Source organism: Macaca thibetana, chromosome 3 (assembly GCF_024542745.1).
Source record: "Macaca thibetana thibetana isolate TM-01 chromosome 3, ASM2454274v1, whole genome shotgun sequence".
Classification (NCBI taxonomy): Eukaryota; Metazoa; Chordata; class Mammalia; order Primates; family Cercopithecidae; genus Macaca; species Macaca thibetana.
The window spans coordinates 4,352,635-4,371,850 of record NC_065580.1 but is presented as its reverse complement, the minus strand read 5'-3'; the positions used below and the strand labels follow the sequence as shown (position 1 = coordinate 4,371,850).

The following is a 19,216-nucleotide window of genomic DNA, read 5'->3' as shown; positions in this document are numbered from 1 at the left end:
CGGGCTGTGATGGCTGCACGACCTCGGGCATTCTTCAGAACTCAAAATATTGTACACGGAAAAAGGAGAATTTGACAGCCTATTGGGTGAAATATAAACTTTAAAAAGACCTGCCCCCTTAAAAAACCGATTGCTTCACTTCCTACTTTTAAGATGTACATGTTTATTTTTCCTCCGGCTAAGCATAAATATAGTTTAATGAGGCACAGGACAGAACCACAGGTTCCTCGCCAATCCCTGCTTTTCACTCCCCGGAAGCACGTTCAGCACTTGAAGCTGTTTCTTCCGAAAGTATGAATATATTCTACTAACACTTTACATTCGTTCCTTTTCTCTAGTTTACGTGGCCATCTACTGACCTCCTACAGTGCACACCCTTCCCTACCATAACACACACTCTTCAAGCCTTCCTGATTTGGTTATAGCCAGACTCTTGTTTACATCAGTCATCAGTGACTTAACGCAGCCCAGCCACATGGCTTAATATGGCAGCCTAAGATGAGAGTTCCTTTCTGGTATAAACTTTGGTTTTCCCTGGTGCTAATCACTTCCTTATCCCAGCCCCCCAGAATTTGCCCTTTTCTTAGTTTTCTATATACTTTTCACTATTTCATTCCCAAACTCTATGAAAAATGTACATGTGGCGGTTTTATAGTATGTCTGCAAATTACTGTATACTCCCCTAGTCTTAAATATGGTCTAGACTTAGTCATTGAATATGGTGGAATTGACAGTGCGAGTCTCCTGTAACTCATATTTTCTCTTTCGTATGATTTTCTTAATAACATAATAACATTTTCTTTTATTTAGCTTACTTTATTGTAAGAATATGGTAATACATATACAAAATATGCATTAATTGACTGTTTATCACTAAGGCTTCTGGTTAACACCAGGCTATTAGTAATTCTGGCTTTGGGGAGTCAAAAGTGATGTATAGATCTCTGACTGCATGGGGATCAGCACCCCTAGGCTCCACACTGTTCAGGGGTCAGCCGTACATGTCTCTCCTGAATCCACCAGTGTTTTTGTTTGCTTGCTCCTCCAGGAAGTCTCTCTTCCGGTCCCAGGTCTAGTTCTCTCTACACCTACTTTCTCATCTATTAGCGTTTCCCTTCACCTCCATCCTAGGAACTCTCGTCATCTCTGAGTCAAACGCCTCATTTCCTGGCTACCAGGTCTCACTCTCTGCTGGCATAGTGGCTTCCTAAGGAAGAATATAACGGAGGTACATTTTCGACCATTAGTGTACAAATATCCTCCTTCCATAGTCTTAGGACTGACAGGCTCTATAGGTTATTTTAGGTTGGAAATTATTTTCCCTCAAAAATGGAGGAAGCTGCTCCGTTGCTGGCCCCCGCGCACTGGACTGGAGGCTCCCGAAATCGCCCTGACTCCTGATGTGTCCACGTTTCCCCTCCAGTGAGCTTGTCTTTGAGAGAAAACAGTTTTCTCTACCAGCATTGTGAACGTTCCCAGTTGCCTTATCACGGCTCTCCTTATATTTCTTTTCTATCTGAGAGCACATGGCCTTCAGCTGCAAAGGTATTTTCTTTCATAACGTTCTTGCCTTCATTTTCTCTGTTCCCAAGCTCCTATTTAATGTTAGACCTCTTGGATAAATCCTTAACTTGAAAACAAGACAAAAAACCCAAACTTTCCTCCACTAACTTTGGTATCTTTGAGTTTTGTCGTACTTCTCAAGACAGTTTCTCAGTGCTGCCTTCAAACACTTCTGACTTTTAAAAAATCTCTGCTGCTGTCCTTCTCAGAACTGCCCCCTTCCTCCCTCCCCCTAGCACATGCCATCCGCCTCTTTCCTCAGCCAACCACAGTCATCTCTCTGGTCACCTTCAGATTCAACCCTTTACTACTTGAAATGCACAGCTGATCACTTCACCTGCATCTAAACTCCACCACATGGCGCATCAACAAGGTCTTGGAAGACATGCCAGCCCTGGCTCCTGCCCCAACCCCTGCCTTGTGGATCCCACTGAGGCACCGTCCTTTGTACCCTCCTGTCAGTTTCCCCAATCACATGCCTTTGGCTGTGCTACACCATTTGGAAAATCCTCCCCTCTAATTCTCACTCCTACTCATCCTATAATAAGCAGTTCAGGAATCACCTCTCCCAGTAGTCTTTTCTTTTCTTTTTTTTTTTTTTTTTTGAGACGGAGTCTGGCTTTGTTGCCCAGGCTGGAGTGCAGTGGCCGGATCTCAGCTCACTGCAAGCCCCGCCTCCCAGGTTCACGCCATTCTCCTGCCTCAGCCTCCCGAGTAGCTGGGAGTACAGGCGCCCGCCACCTCGCCCGGCTAATTTTTTTTGTATTTTTAGTAGAGACGGGGTTTCACCATGTTAGCCAGGATGGTCTCGATCTCCTGACCTCGTGATCCGCCCGTCTCGGCCTCCCAAAGTGCTGGGATTACAGGCTTGAGCCACCGTGCCCGGCCCCAGTAGTCTTTTCTTAACACATCACCCCACATGATGGGTGAAGGTCCTTTCTCAGGCTCTCACAACAGCCTGCATCTGCCACCCTGCCTCTGCTTAGCTGTGTGGCTGCCTCTCGCACTGCTCTTTGGTTTTCTCCGTCTGTGATTTCCCACATATTCCCTAGGTCTTGCAGCATGCTTGGCACACAGGTGGGGTTTAAGCACTAGAGATGTTTATAGTGAAGCACATTCAAGATATATGAGAGGCACATTTAAACTCAGTTTTTATAAAAAAAATTTTTTTTGACTCAGTTTTGTTTTGGGGAATGCAAGAAAAAGTATTTCTTTTCTTTAAAGGCCACCATGCAAAATAATAAATAATTAAATTAACTCCAGTTTCACAATTGGGCTGGAAGAAGTTGAGGTCCTAGAGATTTTGGGATTTTCTAACAGTTACCTCTAGAGAAAGAGAAATGACTGAGATCCACACAAATTAATGGTCCCTCTCCCAGGACACCAAAAACCTGAACTTATTCCCATCGTCCCCATTATACACATATAATTAGTGCCCCTTGGAATTTCCAAGCTGAAAAAATAAGAAGTCTACCATCTTCATCTAACAGCTGAGAAAACTGATGCCCAGAAAAGTGCTGTGCCTGAGGCCACAGGGAATGTTAATCAAAATGCCCATCACACATTTATAACACATGTAGGTGCAGCTCAGTGAATGCAGCTAAGTGAACATAGTTACATCTACATAAGAAAGAAGCATCTTCAGATACAGTCGTCCTTCCTCCAGGCACAATCTCACCCTTTTCCAGGTGGCCAGCAGTTGCTTATCAGACATCTGCTCTGGATAATCCGCAATTGCAAACACACATCCCAATAAGAAGCCTTCTTCTGGAACTAGAGTAAAATTATACAAGAAAAAGAAAATTAAAACCCTATGAATATGCTTGCACAAAAGTTAAACAGTGGTGCCTTGCAATGTGATTCTGTTATGTTAATCAGTCTTGACCATGACATATCTACCAGTAATCAGAGTGCATGGGGAATATTGCTACAAAGATACTAGTTATCTGTCTACATCAAATAATCGTTAAAAACTGAAACCAACGTAACTTATGCCTGGCCATTAAATACCCTGAAGGAGTCCCTGTGGCAGCCTAGGTGTTCTACGGGACACCAATATTCACTTCAGCATATGATGTCCCAAAGTACAAAAGAAAGCATAATTATCCCATGGTAACGATATTCTTTGTTAGGTATGAGACTCACACTCTCCATGTTGTAATAATTGTGTTGACATGAATCCTTACCCCACACTCAAACACTCTCAAAGCATTTATGTGAGTACAAGACTTTTAGGAGAGAGGGAAAAAAAAAAATCTCCATTACTAACTCTCCACTGCTGGATCATGTCCAAAAAGCTGATGATGCTGAGGTGGTGGTGGTGGTGGCTGCTGTTGCTGCTGCTGCTGCGGGGGCTGCTGAGGTGGAACCTGATGCTGCAGCGCCTGTGACGTCTGACTCAAGTGTGGCGCCGTCTGGCTTTGCATCTGCTGCTGCTGGTGCATGCGCTGGAGCTGCTGCTGCTGGAGCTGCTGCTGCTGAATCTGCTGTTGCTGCTGCTGCTGCTGCTGGAGCAGGCTGTGTTGCTGCTGGAGCTGGGCGAGCTGCTGCTGCTGGAGCTGGTGCTGCTGCAGCTGATGGAACTGCTGCTGCAAGGCATGCTGCTGCTGAAAGGGCTGGAGCTGCTGCTGAGGGCGATGCAGCTGCTGTGGAGGATGCAACTGTTGCTGTGGAAACTGTAGCTGCTGCTGTGAAAACTGATGCGGATGGGCTTGCTGCTGCTGCTGCTGCTGCTGTGAAAACGGATGTGGTGGCTGCTGGGGGTAAGGTTGCTGAGAAATCTGCTGCTGCTGCTGCTGCTGCTGCTGCTGGAGCTGCATTATCTGCTGGGGCTGAAGGTGTAAAACCGGGTGCTGTTGCTGCTGCTGCTGCTGGGCCTGCTGCTGCTGCTGTAGCATGTGTGTCTCTGGAGTCACTTTCACTTGGCTAAACAGCACTGCATTGGCATTTGTATGTCCCTGCTGGCTGTGATTCACCTGCTGTTCTAAATTTTTCGTAGGTGCTGAAAGCGTCTGTAAGATCTACAAAACAAGTTAGGTGAAACATTATCAGTAGTTCCTGAAACAGAAGAATGATAATTTCTTAGTCATGAGAATAATAGCATCCTATTTATTAACAATATTCAACCAAGCAGACACAGCAAATGACTGGAAACTTCAAAATAATACTGCATTTTCTTTTGTATTTATTTTGTAACACCAATATCATAAAGTACATTCACATATTGAGACCACCAAAATTTGAAACTACGTTAGTAAAATGGAGTAAACTAACGAATTAAAGTGACAAAGACTCAGACGGCTGATGTGCTTGCCAGAGCAAGGCGTGTGAGTCCTGTGCACAAGTGGAGGCTAAGCCTCGGTGCTCCCTGCACTGTCCGCAGCGCCTCTCCACTGCCCATCGCCCACATCAGCTCCGCAGACCCTCTCCTGGCCCAGGAATGCACTGAGGAATGACAGGTGGTGAAAGCATCTGGTAATCAGGTTCAGCTTCACCTCAAACCTTCTCGCCACAGCTGCCACTTCCCATTTCCTCTTGTCTTACAGCCCAGAGTCTAGTAAAGAAAGGTTCTCAGTGAATCACCTTCCTGATGAAAGCAGCATGACCTAAGCTGTGACTCCAAGAGCCCTTCGCTCCACTGTCAACTTGCTATGTACACTGGCATTCTTCAGAAAAGGAGGCCAGCTAAGACACCACCAGAGCTGTTTCAATGGTGATGTTTCTCCCAACTAAGAACTCATCATTAGAGTTGGGAAACGATGCTTCCTCAAAAATGACTGAGTTCTTCATGTGGGACAAAAATATTTCAAGCTAGAAAAAAAGAATTCAAACCAGACTCTTTGTTTTCTAGCTCTTTCTGCTTCACAATGACAGGGAATAGGCTGAGAGTTCTGCGTACACTGAGGAGTAGGAGAAGGACGGTGACCAGCAGATGCCCACCAAGAAGAGCAAGTTATTTTTTTAATATCCTATAGTGTACTGAATACAACAAAAGATACATGTTATACAATGAATTTTGTTCCACATGCTCAAGCAACAAAAATTTGAAACCAACTTCTTATGGTCATGGAAATCAGTAAAAACAGATTTTACTAAACTCAATCCATATAACTTTTAACCCTAATAAAAGCATTTAAAATGTAAACAAAATTCTAGGAATTTGATTTTAACACATATCAGAACTATAACAAAATCTCAAACATATTCTAACATGTATCTTTCACTTAAACAGACTCCAAATTGCAAAGGTTATATGACCTGCAAGGGTAACAGATTTTGGGTTTAGTGATAAATAATTGTATTTAGAATTGAAATGAGTCAAAATCAAGAGCTTAGGTACAACCATCTTTAGAATCACCTTATGTATGAAACATCTCTATGAGATTCAAGACTTCAGAAACACCTGAGTGGAACTCTAAGCAGAAAAATGTCTTTTAAACAAAATAATAAGACAACTGTTTCATCTCCATATTTAAAAGTATTTTTAAAAATCCAGAAAAGAAGAGGGGAAAATTCACCCCATGACATGCCATCCCCCGGAGCCCAGCAGCATTTGGTGCTGTGCGAACACCCCCTAGAGAAGCATGCATGTGTGGGGCACCTGCTTGCCTGGTGGGCACCAGCCATGAGCCCTACACGGCAAACTGCTGGAAATAGCAGCTGCCTCTTGAGAAGGTAAACAGCAATGAGGGGTGGGAGGGGGCGGAGAGTTTAACTGTTCACTCTGTCCTTTGGTATCATTTGAATTTTTGAATTGTGTACACATATTACTCTTTTACCCTCATATGTAAACAGCCCATGGAACTCTGAGGGATAGTAAAGAAATAAATGCCCATCTGCGGGTGGACAGGGCTGAACCAGTCATTCACCACATGCTGCTCCCCGCGCCTCGACACCTGCCAACTCCAGGAGAAAGGGAGCTCAGGAAGGGGCACAGGACCTAGACAAACACAGCAGCAGACATCAGGACAGAACAGAGGCCAGAGGCTCCTGTTTTTCAGATTGGCCACGAGGACTCAGCAGGGTCTGCTGCCTGCAGAAAGTGCTCCATCTGATCTCAGAGGGCTGAGGGAGGCCTGGGTGGGACAGGAGCTGTTTCTACTACAGGCTTCAGTTAAGATGGGTCCTCGTCCACTGCTAACCCAGCCCATTAAGGGAGAAGAACAGATGGAGATTCAGGATGAGAGTCCCGGCTAGAAATGAAGACAGCCATTGGCCTGGAACCTTTTCCACTTGAGGCAGCGAGAGGTGCAGGCCTGACTGAAGAGAAGGCATCTGCAAGACCAGCCATCGAGATGCCACCCAAAACCCCTACCACATTCATCTGATCACTTTTTCAACCATCTGATCTGCCTCTGGCTGGAAACACGTTAGTCCTGAAGAACGTATGAAAACGAATCTTAATTGCTCAATTACATAATTGTGCTATACTACAAACATTTCTGAATGAATGTCAAGTTAAAATTTTTCCATTACAACTGTCATAATCCTCATTTATACTACATTAATACTGAGTTACTGAATTCCATATACAGAATGCATTATGATACACACCACATGGCTTCTAACCACTATAAATTTGCAATTTAAACAGGATTTTGATGGTAAGTTACGCCCCCCCAACCAACATTAGTTCAACTAAATCTGTCTCATATTTCTAAAGTTTCAAAAAGTCATTTTCCTCACATCTAGCAGTAAAATGTCCTTATGTTCTCTTGCACTGACGAAAGTCTCTCAGAAACCTCTGCGATTCTCACTAGTGACCAAATCCACTCACTCACTAGAAATGGATGGAGCCTTCTCCGTTTTCCACCGCTAGAGCACACAGCTGAGTATACCAAATTTATCTCCTAAGGACAATTTCCACTGCAGAGATGTGCTCAAACCCCTACTGCAGTCAATTCTTTCCGTTTCAAAGTAAATTATTTTGTCTCTATATCCAAATACAAACTTAAGGAAGTTTATTTATTTATATATATATATATATATATTTTTTTTTTTTTTTGAGACGGAGTCTCGCTCTGTCGCCCAGGCTGGAGTGCAGTGGCCGGATCTCAGCTCACTGCAAGCTCCGCCTCCCGGGTTTACGCCATTCTCCTGCCTCAGCCTCCCGAGTAGCTGGGACTACAGGCGCCCACCACCGCGCCAGGCTAGTTTTTTTGTATTTTTTTTAGCAGAGACAGGGTTTCCCCGTGTTAGCCAGGATGGTCTCAATCTCCTGACCTCGTGATCCGCCCATCTCGGCCTCCCAAAGTGCTGGGATTACAGGCTTGAGACACCATGCCCGGCCGGAAGTTTATATTTAAACCAACATCCATTGTATTTGAAAAACATAAGGCCTATAATCCCAGCACTTTGGGAGGCTGAGGTGGGCGGATCACCTGAAGTCAGGAGTTCAAGACCAGCCTGGCCAACATGGCAAAAATCCATCTCTAATAAAAATAAACATTAGCCGGGCATGGTGATGGGCACCTGTAATCCCAGCTACTCAGGAGGCTGAGGCAAGAGAATCGCCTAAGCCAGGGAGGTGTAGGTTGCAGTGAGCAGAAATCGCACCACTGCACTACAGCCTGGGCGACAGAGTGAGACTCTGTCTCAAAAAACAACCAAAACATATATATTAGGAATAAGTAGTAACTAACCAGCAGTAACTGACCAACACTTTTTGACACCACAAATAAATGAAGAGCAAAGAACATTTCCTATTTCAAATGGATGACTTCTGTCCATAATTTCTCACCTAAAGGAAGTGAGAAAGTAGCATTTCTCAAAGTGCCAGAGGCTTCATCCATGATTCCTCACACCAACCCTATGAGAGATCTTTATGGCCCATGTCCCACATACCCCACTGCTGACAGGACAGGTCCACTGTGTGGTCCCAGTCTTCCTGCCAGGACTGGTCACCTCAATTCCTCCACCTCAGCAGTATCATCACTCTTCTCATGTCTGAGGTCAAAAATGCTAGAATTCTCTTTGTCTCTAGCCTATCATTCTTTATGGCCTTTACTTTCTACCTGTCACGACATCCTCTGGTCCTGGTTGAGGACGACTGTGTGATCGTCACTTTGCTGCTCTGTGGCTGAGACTGTGCCCTGTGGCTTTATCCCGCCCACCTGCCTGGACATGGATGCGCAGAGACCAGGGCCGGAAACCTCAGCACTGGGCGGTGCTGGAGCTGCTCCTTCTGTGCATCTACCTTTTCCCTAAACTTGGCTGACCCCAGCGCTCTCATGGGGACCCATTTGGACAATCCCTGGCCTAGAAGCTCTTGGACCTCCTCATCTTGGTGGCCTTCTCCCCATTTCCTCAGCCACACATTCCCAACCACCCCCAAGACCTATGGTCAGTGGCAGGCCTGTTTTCCTCCAGGACCCAGCAAGGTAGCATGGAGTGGTGGGCACCGAAGCAGGCCCGAGAACCCCTCTCTAACAGGCAGCTGCTGCTCAGCTACAAGGCACTGTCACCACCCAGGACTTGAGGAATGCCAGCTAGGCATTTTATCAGGTACCCACCTCTCAAGCCAGAAACCCAATGTGTACAAAGAATGTCTTCCCTATCTATTAATCAACTATTTGAAAATCTAATCTCCTCAAACCCGATGATCTTCTCTCTCTACTCATCTTCTCCCCCACCATCTTAACTGTCTGCTGTCCAACATCTAAAGGGCATGTTTGCCTCTACCTTATTCTGGATGCCAGCCAACCGCTGCCATCATCCCAAGAATCGTGTACTACTAATACCTGCTGCTTAGGTGGAGGGGAGGTGAGACAAGGATTTTGTCTGTCCCACAGCATTTCTACACACTTTTTAAACCACTGCTATTATCACACCCAATAAAATGGTCATTGTTTGTCAACATCACCTTACGCCTACGCCATATTGAATTTCCCCACTTCATCAACATCAAGCCTTTCTACTGAAAGTGGATGTGGAGAATACTGGATCCTGCTTCAGGCTGTTCCTATATGCAGAGCCATTTTTCTGGGACTTTGAAGTGTTATTATGAAATGAAAGTGTCCAGAACAAGGTGAAGCGGCAGATGGGGCGTCACCATCAGATGGAACAGCCCAGCTGGCTCTCAATGGTGGGGCTCCTCAGGACCTGGTCCCAGACCCTCCTCTTGCTCTGTCCCGCCTACTATACATCCTCACATCTACCTCCATAGCTTCAGTCAGCCTTGTTTCCTCTGGTTCCACCGTGTAGCAGACAGCCCCTGCATGGATCAGATACCTCCAACCCAACACATCTGAAAAGAAACTTGGATTCTTCAAACCTGCAGCTTTCCCAGTGTCCCTTATCTCTGAAACGGCATCAACTTCCTTCACTTGCTCAGGCCAGAAAGCTGGATCCTCCCATTCATTTTTTTTTTCTCTCTCAAACTCCACCTCTATATCCTCTTATGGGGCCTCTCTGCTTCACTCTTGCCCCTCTACGATCCACTGTTTACACAATACCTATCAGAGTGCATCTCAGCCCAACTCAAAACCCAGTGGCTTCCTTCCAAGAAAGTCCATACTCCTCACTATGGCCCTATATGGCAAGGCCCCTTTTAAATCCTTCCTAGAACTCATTCACCTTATGCAGTTCAAATTTTATTAACTTTCTTTTCTTAGAACTCAGCAAATTCATGCCCACATTTGTGTCTTCCTTTTGCCTGGGAACTCTGTGCCCTCAGTTCTTTGCATGGCCTTTCCTTGTCATTCAACCCTGATCTGAGTCACCTCCTGCCTGAGGTCCTTCTTGATCATCTCGTCTAAAACAGCCTCCTTCCCTTCACCTGCTATTACGGGACCCTGATTATTTTCTTCGAAACACCTTTCACCATCAACAGTGCGTCTGTTCATATTTCTCCTCTTACTGTATGTCTTCTCTACCTAAATTGGTTTTCTTATTTACAATTTTATCTCCAGTGCCCAGAAAAATGCAAAGAGTGGCCAATATACCACCTCAACTACCTTCTTTCTGTCTTAAATAGAAATATATCTACTTAAAACTTTTAAGGCCATGCATGGTGGCTCACACCTGTAATCCCAGCATTCCGGGAGGCCGAGGTGGGTGGATCACTAGAAATCAAGAGTTCAAGACCAGCCTGGCCAACATGGTGAAACCCTGTCTCTACTAAAAATACAAAAAAAAAAAAAAAAAATTAGCCAGGCACGGTGGCGCATGCCTGTGATCCCAGCTACTCGGGAGGCTGAGGCAGGAGAATCATTTGAACCCGGGAGGCAGAGGTTGCAGTGAGCTGAGATCATACCACTGCACTCCAGCCTGGGCGACAGAGTGAGACTCCATCTCAAAAAAAACAAGAACAAAAACGAAACAAAACAAAAAAACAAAAAACAACAGCAACAAAACTTAAGATCCACTCTGTATCAATAAGCTCCATGCTATATAAACTGTAACCTGAAATCAAGGCTTCTTCAACAAATGCATGAATTTGTGCTATTTACTTACTATCATGAAGTTCATTATAAGCAAATCAGGTACAGCTGGTAAACTTCATTATTCTCTTTGGTGCCATTGCTAATTTTAAACTAAGTAAGAGTAGAAACCCTTCAAGGGATAGTACGCCATCACTGATGTCCTGGTTCTACTCACCTGCTTTAAATCTTCAACTTAACGTACAGTTACCTTTTTTTCAATGACCCTGAAATAAATAAAAATATATATACACACACACACACACACACACACAACAGTAAAAAGGTTCTCATACAAATATTGCTTGTAAGTTATTTGGTCTGAAAAAGCAAAACCAATAAATTACGTTGAAATAGACTGTGAAATCCAATTCTAAAATCCAATACTGAAATTTTTTTCTGAGTGACTTACATGTGCTACATTTGATGGCCGGTTAATCTGCTGAATGTCAGCATTATTAGTAATATTCCTCAATGTCCGTACAGCTGGACTCCAGGTAGCTATCATTTCTGATCTTTCAGAACTTTGGAGGTTTTGTCCAGCAGCCATTAAATTACCCCGGACCTCAGGGGGCAAAATGTTACCTGGAACGGGTGGGACATTGGCACACAAGTTAATCAACCCAGGCTCCTTTCCCTGAGGCAGCCTGCGTTTTGCAGCAGCTAACTGTGGGACTTCGGCCGGGGTCCAGTTTAAATTTCTCTCTTGTTTTTCCGGTGATGAATCTGAAGAGTCATCAAACATTAATTCCCCTTTAGATTTTTCAGTGTTGGATTTGGGTGAAAACTGCTGGTCACCTGAAGGAGACCCTTCTTGAGAGCTGGCAGGGCTTGACTTCTCATCTGTACTACCCTCATTCTGAGAATCTTGTTCCTCATTTTCTACTTCCTCCTCCTCTTCCTCTTCCTCTTCTTCCTCTTCATAAATAATCAAACGAGGATGATAAAATGCTTCGTCCTTTTTGGTTTTCTCTGATACGCAATCCAGAACCCAGTCAGGAGTCACAATTTTAATACTTGCTCGCTTTAAAGCACATTCGTATTTCTCCTATGAGGAAAGCAGAAACACACACACACAAAACAAAGCTGTGAATTTTATCACATTTCCTACAATTATGCATTTTAGAAAAAACTCAGGAGAGGAATGCAGTTGAAATGTTGAGCAACTATTATTACACTTTTATACATAAGGAAAGTTTGATCTTTAAGACAGAGGACATGAGGCAAAAGTTAAAAGGAACCATACAGCAGTGACCGTAGGAAGGTCTCATGCCTGCAGTAGGAGTCTTAAAAGACTTCGCTTAAAATTAACTTTTTAAAATGATATTTTAAGTACAAAAGTAGAGCTAGTAATCCTATGGAAAATTAGGAAGCGAATAATTGCTACCTAAGTTTTTATTGACTGATAATATTTAGAAGCTTGCTTTTCCACGACAGTTAGTAAAGTAACGGCATGGCAGAGTGCCACCATTTCATCACATACACTCATGGAGTGTGGCTGACTTGGCTGACTTGCACAGGATAGCTCTATTCAAGATCCAGTATTTATGGAGCTCATGCTATATGCCAAGCAGCACTAAGGGATGGAGACACAAAGGATGCAACAAGTCTCTGACCTAACAAGGCTCACAATTTGGTTCTAAAGAGAAATTAAATATGGAATGCAAATACAATATAAAACCAGTGCTGAATGATGCGGTGACAGATTGGAAGGTGATCTCATCAAGGTAAGCTGGAGGACACGAGGAAAGCCCCATTGAAAGGTGAGCTTTGGCTGGGGCACAAATGATGACAATTTGCACAGTTAGAACGAAAGCAGAAAATACAGCCCAATGGAAAAGACGTGTCCGGAGTAGTATGTACGGCAAGTTAACAGAGGCCTCTACTGTGGTAAAGGGTGCAGAATGTGGAAGGCACAAGGGAAGGAATAACAAAGAAAGAAGAAATAAATTAAAAATGTTAAGTAAGAGTAATACGATAATAAAGTAACTTTAAAATAAATGAGTTTGTAAATCTGGCTGTGCTTCTAAAAGCCTAACACATAACAGCAATTCTCTAGCAAACACATATTCAGGGCCCTAAACTCAACTCCATGTCCTGCTGTGGAGCCCCAAGGCGGCACTTGCAATTTCTGGGTAGAATAAGAGTCACACGCAATAGGGATATGGGGCAGCAGCACAGGGAGGACAGCTGTCATTCAGTCCTGGCGGCAAACGCCAGGCATTGTCCATCTGGGAGATGCACATCCTTGCAAACAGTGAGCTCTGCACACGGCTCAGTGACTTAACTTGTGTTTGTGAGGTTGTTCTTTCTTAAACCTTTTTAAAATACAAGAAAAACCTAGTCATGGGAGACACCCATGAATAAGAAGCTAAGCAAAGGAAAATGAATGTAATCATAATCACACTGACTAGAGAGAACCACGATTAACATTTTAAGGGTAGAGTTTAAATTATTTGTTATAAATATGTATGTACATATATTAAAAGGACAAAGGGAAAAAACACATAGTCATAGTAAACAAATACTTTATAATGCTCCTTTTTCACTTAATATATTGTGAACAACCTCCTCCTATGAAAATATGTACACTTTTATGCTTTTGTTTTTAACTTTTTTATGTACATTTTCAAACACAGACCAAATTAGAGACTAGTGGAATAAATCCCTTGTATCTGTCACCCAGCTTCAATAACTGGCCTTTTACAAATCTTGCTTCTCCTGGACTTTGTTTATGGATCTCAAATTGATAAAGATTTTCTAAATCACCATAATTATCATAGCAGCACAATGAACTATGATTCACCTCATCCTCAGGCCCTATTCAGATCTCCCCAATAGTCTCAAAGGCTTTTAGTTTCCTCTTCAGTTGCACAGCTGTATAACTTAGTTCATCCCCCAGTGTTAGCCACGTAGTTGTTTCCAGTGTTTCACTACGATGAAAAACTGGAGTTATATTTTATGACTTATTCCTAGGTTTTGGTGTTGAGGTTTGAAAAGAAATACAGATATAAGGTTTCATATCTATAACTACACTTCCCTTCCCAAAAAGGCTATAGCAATCACACTTCCAACAGCTATGTAAGAGTACACCAATTTACCTATACCCTTGATAATAAAATGTTTTATTCTTTATCCTAAAAATCATGCTGTTCTTAAATATTTAAAAGCATAAAATGTTATATAAATCTCTCCAGATGATAAATTTCTACTAGAGATTTTCAATTTCTGGACTACCCATCCCAGAAAAACCTGAGTTATTTTAGGAAAATATGAAGTCCAGGTATACAGCAAAATATTTACAAACCAATTAATACAAAAATATCATCTGTTTGAATAACATATGACTATATGTAATATGGTTTACATATTATTTTTCCAAGTTAAAAAGATATTTGTTGAAATAATAAAATACAAAAAAAGTTATTTTAAATTCTGTTTTAGCAAATACCAAAAAACAAAACTATCGCCATGAAGAGGAGTCACTGAAAAATTTGGATATGAAAAAGGTAATTTCACATTTAAAAAGCTGGGATCCAGTAGGCTCTTGAGTTCCTAGTTTGTATAGAATGCTGGCATTTCACATTTCAGAAATAACTTGACTATTTCCTATGGAAATCTAAGTAAAACATTTAGGTAAACAGTCTTACTATATTTCACTCAAGTTTTCTCTCGCTTTTCACAAGATAGGTAGTTTTTAATCACTGAAAGACAATAACTGTTTAAACAAAGATGATTTAAGAGGAAAACAATGTTTAGATGCCTTTGCCTGACCCAATTTATCAACTAAATTATTCTAAATTTTGTATCCTCAAAACTTCTAACTCACGAAGTGCTAAGGACCTCAAGGGTCAACCATGTCCCCTCTCCCCAACAACTAATAACCATACCCTGTTTCTGTTGGTTTTAAGTTATAAATTCTTTCATTCTTTTCAATTTGAAACTTTTAAACTTCAAGAATATAAAAGGTAGTTTTATTATGCCATTTGCACAAGCTTTTGCTATATGCTCATTAAAAAAAATAAAAACAAACATTTACCTTAAAAAGAAATGTTATTTTTGTGTATAGTCAGCTGTTCTCTAGCACTCATAAAACTTATAAATTAAAAGAAACTATTTAAATTCACCACTATTAGGTTTACAAATTTATATCTGAATAGATTATAAAATACAATAATTTAAAGGAATGATAAAAATTCAGTCTTTTTAAAGGGATTTAATTTTTCAAATATTTGTAGTTATTGAGTTACATAAGCCACAAACATAACATAATCATGAATCAAGAACATAATGGCTAATTATAATTAACATTAACTTAAAACCATTTTGGTTTTATAAACAGACTATGCCAGATTATATGGCTCCTTCAGTTCATTTTATAGACTGGTGCTTCTCAGCCTTCAAGGGGTGAGTTAGAAAGAACCAGGGAAGAGGTGAGGTGAGGCAGGGAACACCACGCCATAGAAGGGTACATGGCCTACCAGGATCCAATAGGAATGAAACACTATTGCCTTAAAGACAACAGACAGACATGAACACGTAGTCCAACTGTCACTTTCTGATCCTGTGATCTTGGTTGAAAGTAAGTCTGACACTAAAGAAGAGCTGTTACCACTCCCTGAAGTTTTGGAAATTTGTGAGAGCCCATGTTATTTGTCACAAAAGCTGGCTGGAAGGAAATGGTTGAGGCAATGCTAAGTCCTAGAATGATCAAGACAATGCTGCATAGTCGAGGAATTATCCTGCAAACATTCTGGTAATGTACCATCAGTCATATTTAAAAATGTATGGAGGTATGTACTTAATTTTCAAAAAAAAAAAAAAAAAAATCAAAGGAATTATTTCTAGCTTATTCAAAATTTACTACAAGTTGGTCAGTTTTTTTTTTAATCAAATTTCACTGGAAAATGTCACTAAGGGCAATGATCACTTATACCCTTTATGTCATCATTACAACAGATATACAAGATTAATCTTTTTTTGCAGCTGCCATATTCATGACTGTAATACATAAAAATATATGCTCATATATGTAAGTTACACATTTACAAATATCTTTTTTTTTTTTTTTTTTTTGAAGCAGGGTCTCACTCTGTTGCCCAGGCTGGAGTGCAATGATGCAATCACGGCTCACTGCAGCCTCAACCTCCCAGGCTCAAGCAATCCTTCCATCCCCAGCTTCCCAAGTAGCTAGGACCATAGGTGTGAGTCACCACGTCCAGCTAATTTTTTATTTTTTGTAAAGATGGGGTCTCACTTTGTTGCCCAGGTTGATCTCAAACTTCTGGGCTCAAGAGACCTCCCACCTTGGCCTCCCAAAGTGCTGGGATTTATAGGCATGAGCCACCACTTCTGGCCCATGTAATATCTTACTACTTCATTGTCTTCTAGGGTAGTTATGCTTGAGCATTAAAAATTCTGGTTGTTTTTCATTATTAATTGCCCTCTTTCTCTTTCTTTACATGTGGGCATTATGACTTCTTAAAAATTAAGGGCTGAGCGCAGTGCTCATGCCTGTAATCCCAGCAATTTGAGAGGTCGAGGTGGGCAGATCACTTGAGGTCAGGAGTTCAAGACCAGACTGGCCAAAATTTGGTCTCTACTAAAAATACAAAAATTGGTCAGGTGTGGTGGCACGTGCCTGTAATCCCAGCTACTTGGGAAGCTGAGGCAGGAGAATTGTGTGAACCTGGGAGATGGAGGATGCAGTGAGTTGAGATCGCACCAGTGCACCCCAGCCTGGGCGACAGAGTGAGGCTCTGTCTCAAGAAAAAAAAAATTACTTAGGAACAGTAATGTGTACAGAACGGGGTTAGAGAAAGAAATGGTGGGTGTCTGTGTTTCAGTTTCCCCAAGGGGACAGCAGGACTTCCTTCACTGCACGCCGCAAGCAGCACGGTACTGGCAACTAGTAAGTGCTCACTCATGGCTGCGTGTTAGTGTTATTTTTATTACTGGCAAACACAAAATCTGCTTTTAACAAATATTTACTGTTGCAGAAGAAACACAGTAAGCATTAAAATAGCAGTTCATTTTTACCTATGTTGAATTAGTTCATGTAAAACTGCGAAATTAAAATTGGAAAAGCAAAAAAAGACTTATCTTTTCCAGTCCATAAATGAAATCAAGAATGAAGAACAAATACATTACGTAAGACAATATTACAATTCCACTATTGACTTAGATAAGATAATCTCTCTATATATGCATAATACATTATACATAATATCATGTTTAGTATCAACTTTTAAAATACATGGAGTATTTGCTTTATCTAAATATAATTATAGTAGCATATTTGTTGTCTTATTCACAAGCATGTTTTAGCCAAGGAAAATGATTTCTTTTAAGTGCCTCTTTGTTGGGATAAATAAAGCTCAATTAAAGTATTTATATATAGACCTTAGGACTTAGATTTGTTTTTCCTTCCAAATAAAAATTTTAAAAGATTCCATTTTTAGCTATACACGTACAAATTAGTCTAAAGTCAATAAATACTTTAAAATACATACTATACCTAAAGCCCAAAGAGTTACTAAGGATTTATCATCAAAATATTTTGGAAGCGGGAAAAACCCTAAATTAAGGCACTAGAATTAAAACGTTAAATCACAATTCAAAACAGCTTTGACAAACCCACTCTGTTCACATAGTGCCTCTTAAATTATAATCCCAACTCAGTTAAAAAAGTTAAAGGTTTCATCTCCCCTTCAAATTAGCTATGTAAAAATCAAATAAATTTTTGCTATAAATCAACATTAATGTAAAAAGAACCCACTATTTTAACCAAAGCATACTGTTTATCACTTAAATTGTCATGGGAAATATGTTTTTTACTTAAATTTGAGGAGTCACATCATACATTTCATATGATGCTTTCTATAGAACAGTGGCTCTGAAACGTCAGTATGCATCAGAGCCACCCGCCAGAGGACCTGATCACACCGACTGTTCGGCTCATTTGATTAGGTCTGGGAAGACGCTGGACAGACTTCATTTCTTTTTGTTTTTTGAGACAGAGTCTCACTCGGTCACCCGGACTGGAGTGCAGTGGTGTGATCTTGGCTCACTGCAACTTCCACCTCCTGGGTTCAAGCGATTCTCTTGTCTCAGCCTCCTGAGTAGCTGGGATTACAAGCACAGGCCACCATGCCTGGCTAATTTTTGTATTTTTAGTAGAGAGGGGGTTTCTTCATGTTGGTTAGGCTGGTCTCGAACTCCTGACCTCAACTGATCCATCCACCTTGGCATCCCAAAGTGCTGGGATTACAGGCGTGAGCCACTGCGCCTGGCCAACAGACTGCATTTCTAACAAGTACCCAAGGAGGGCAGATGCTGCTGATCCAGGAACTCTACTTGTGGAAACAAAATCCGTACAGCCACACCACTGCTCAAGGATGAGAGCCCCATGCTTATCAAGACAAAAGTCATTTTCATATATTCCAGATTATGAAGAAGAAAATATATCAAAAATTTCACTAAACGCATGCTTATAATTATACCTGGTATGAGGTTTAAAAAAAAAAAATGGTGAAGGGAACTAAAAATACATTTTTTTAAACAAATAAAAATGAACCAAAGTTTTACTGGATTTGAAAGGAAATTCTTCAGATTAATAACATTTTCCTATTTTCCACATAAAATGAAGCCAAATTTCATAGTATTTAGAAGTTATATTTGGCTTACAATTTACAATCGTCTGACATCTTTTGTGGAATGAAGCTGGATATAAATAATATAAACCAATATAATCAGCTTTTGTAAATGAAATATAATAATTAATTTAAAAGAAGCTGAAAAAAGACATGTGATTACTAGAAATTCTTAAATGACATACAAAAAGAAGGCGGCACAAGAAATGCTTACCCCCTTTGGCTCTGGAACAATCAAATGCGTGCATTTCTTATTGAGGGTCAGCTGGCAGTCCCCCCCATAGAACGTAACCAAAGCCCACAGGGCACTTCTGTCTTCAGATGACACCTGATGGGAAGTTAGAAAGAAGGCTTTTACCATACATTTCAATCTGTGCATGGCTATATTTTCACTTTAGTAATATACTGCAACAATTCTGTTTCTCCCTTAATAAAATTAACCTAAGAATATCTGTAGAAAAAATAGAGAAGCTCTTAGCTATCTGCTTATTATAACAAAAATTTCACTCCTATCATAATAGTTTTACATATATAATTACTTATTTTTGCCTTGTCACCAAATGAATTTAAAAATATTTATAT

At 41.3% G+C, this 19,216-nt stretch overlaps 1 protein-coding gene across 5 annotated transcripts in view; it reads right to left on the bottom strand.

Moving 5' to 3' along the window:
• Positions 1-19,216, bottom strand: part of PAXIP1 (PAX interacting protein 1) — a 59,564-nt gene that overhangs the window by 20,122 nt on the left and 20,226 nt on the right. For all 5 annotated transcript variants that reach the window (XM_050784886.1, XM_050784887.1, XM_050784888.1 and 2 more), the window contains 4 exons: positions 18,849-18,962; positions 11,395-12,030; positions 3,833-4,583; positions 3,242-3,336 (listed from right to left, as the gene is read on the bottom strand). In XM_050784886.1, the coding sequence (XP_050640843.1) occupies positions 3,242-3,336; positions 3,833-4,583; positions 11,395-12,030; positions 18,849-18,962 (1,596 nt within the window). The remainder of the gene's footprint in view (positions 1-3,241; positions 3,337-3,832; positions 4,584-11,394; positions 12,031-18,848; positions 18,963-19,216) is intronic.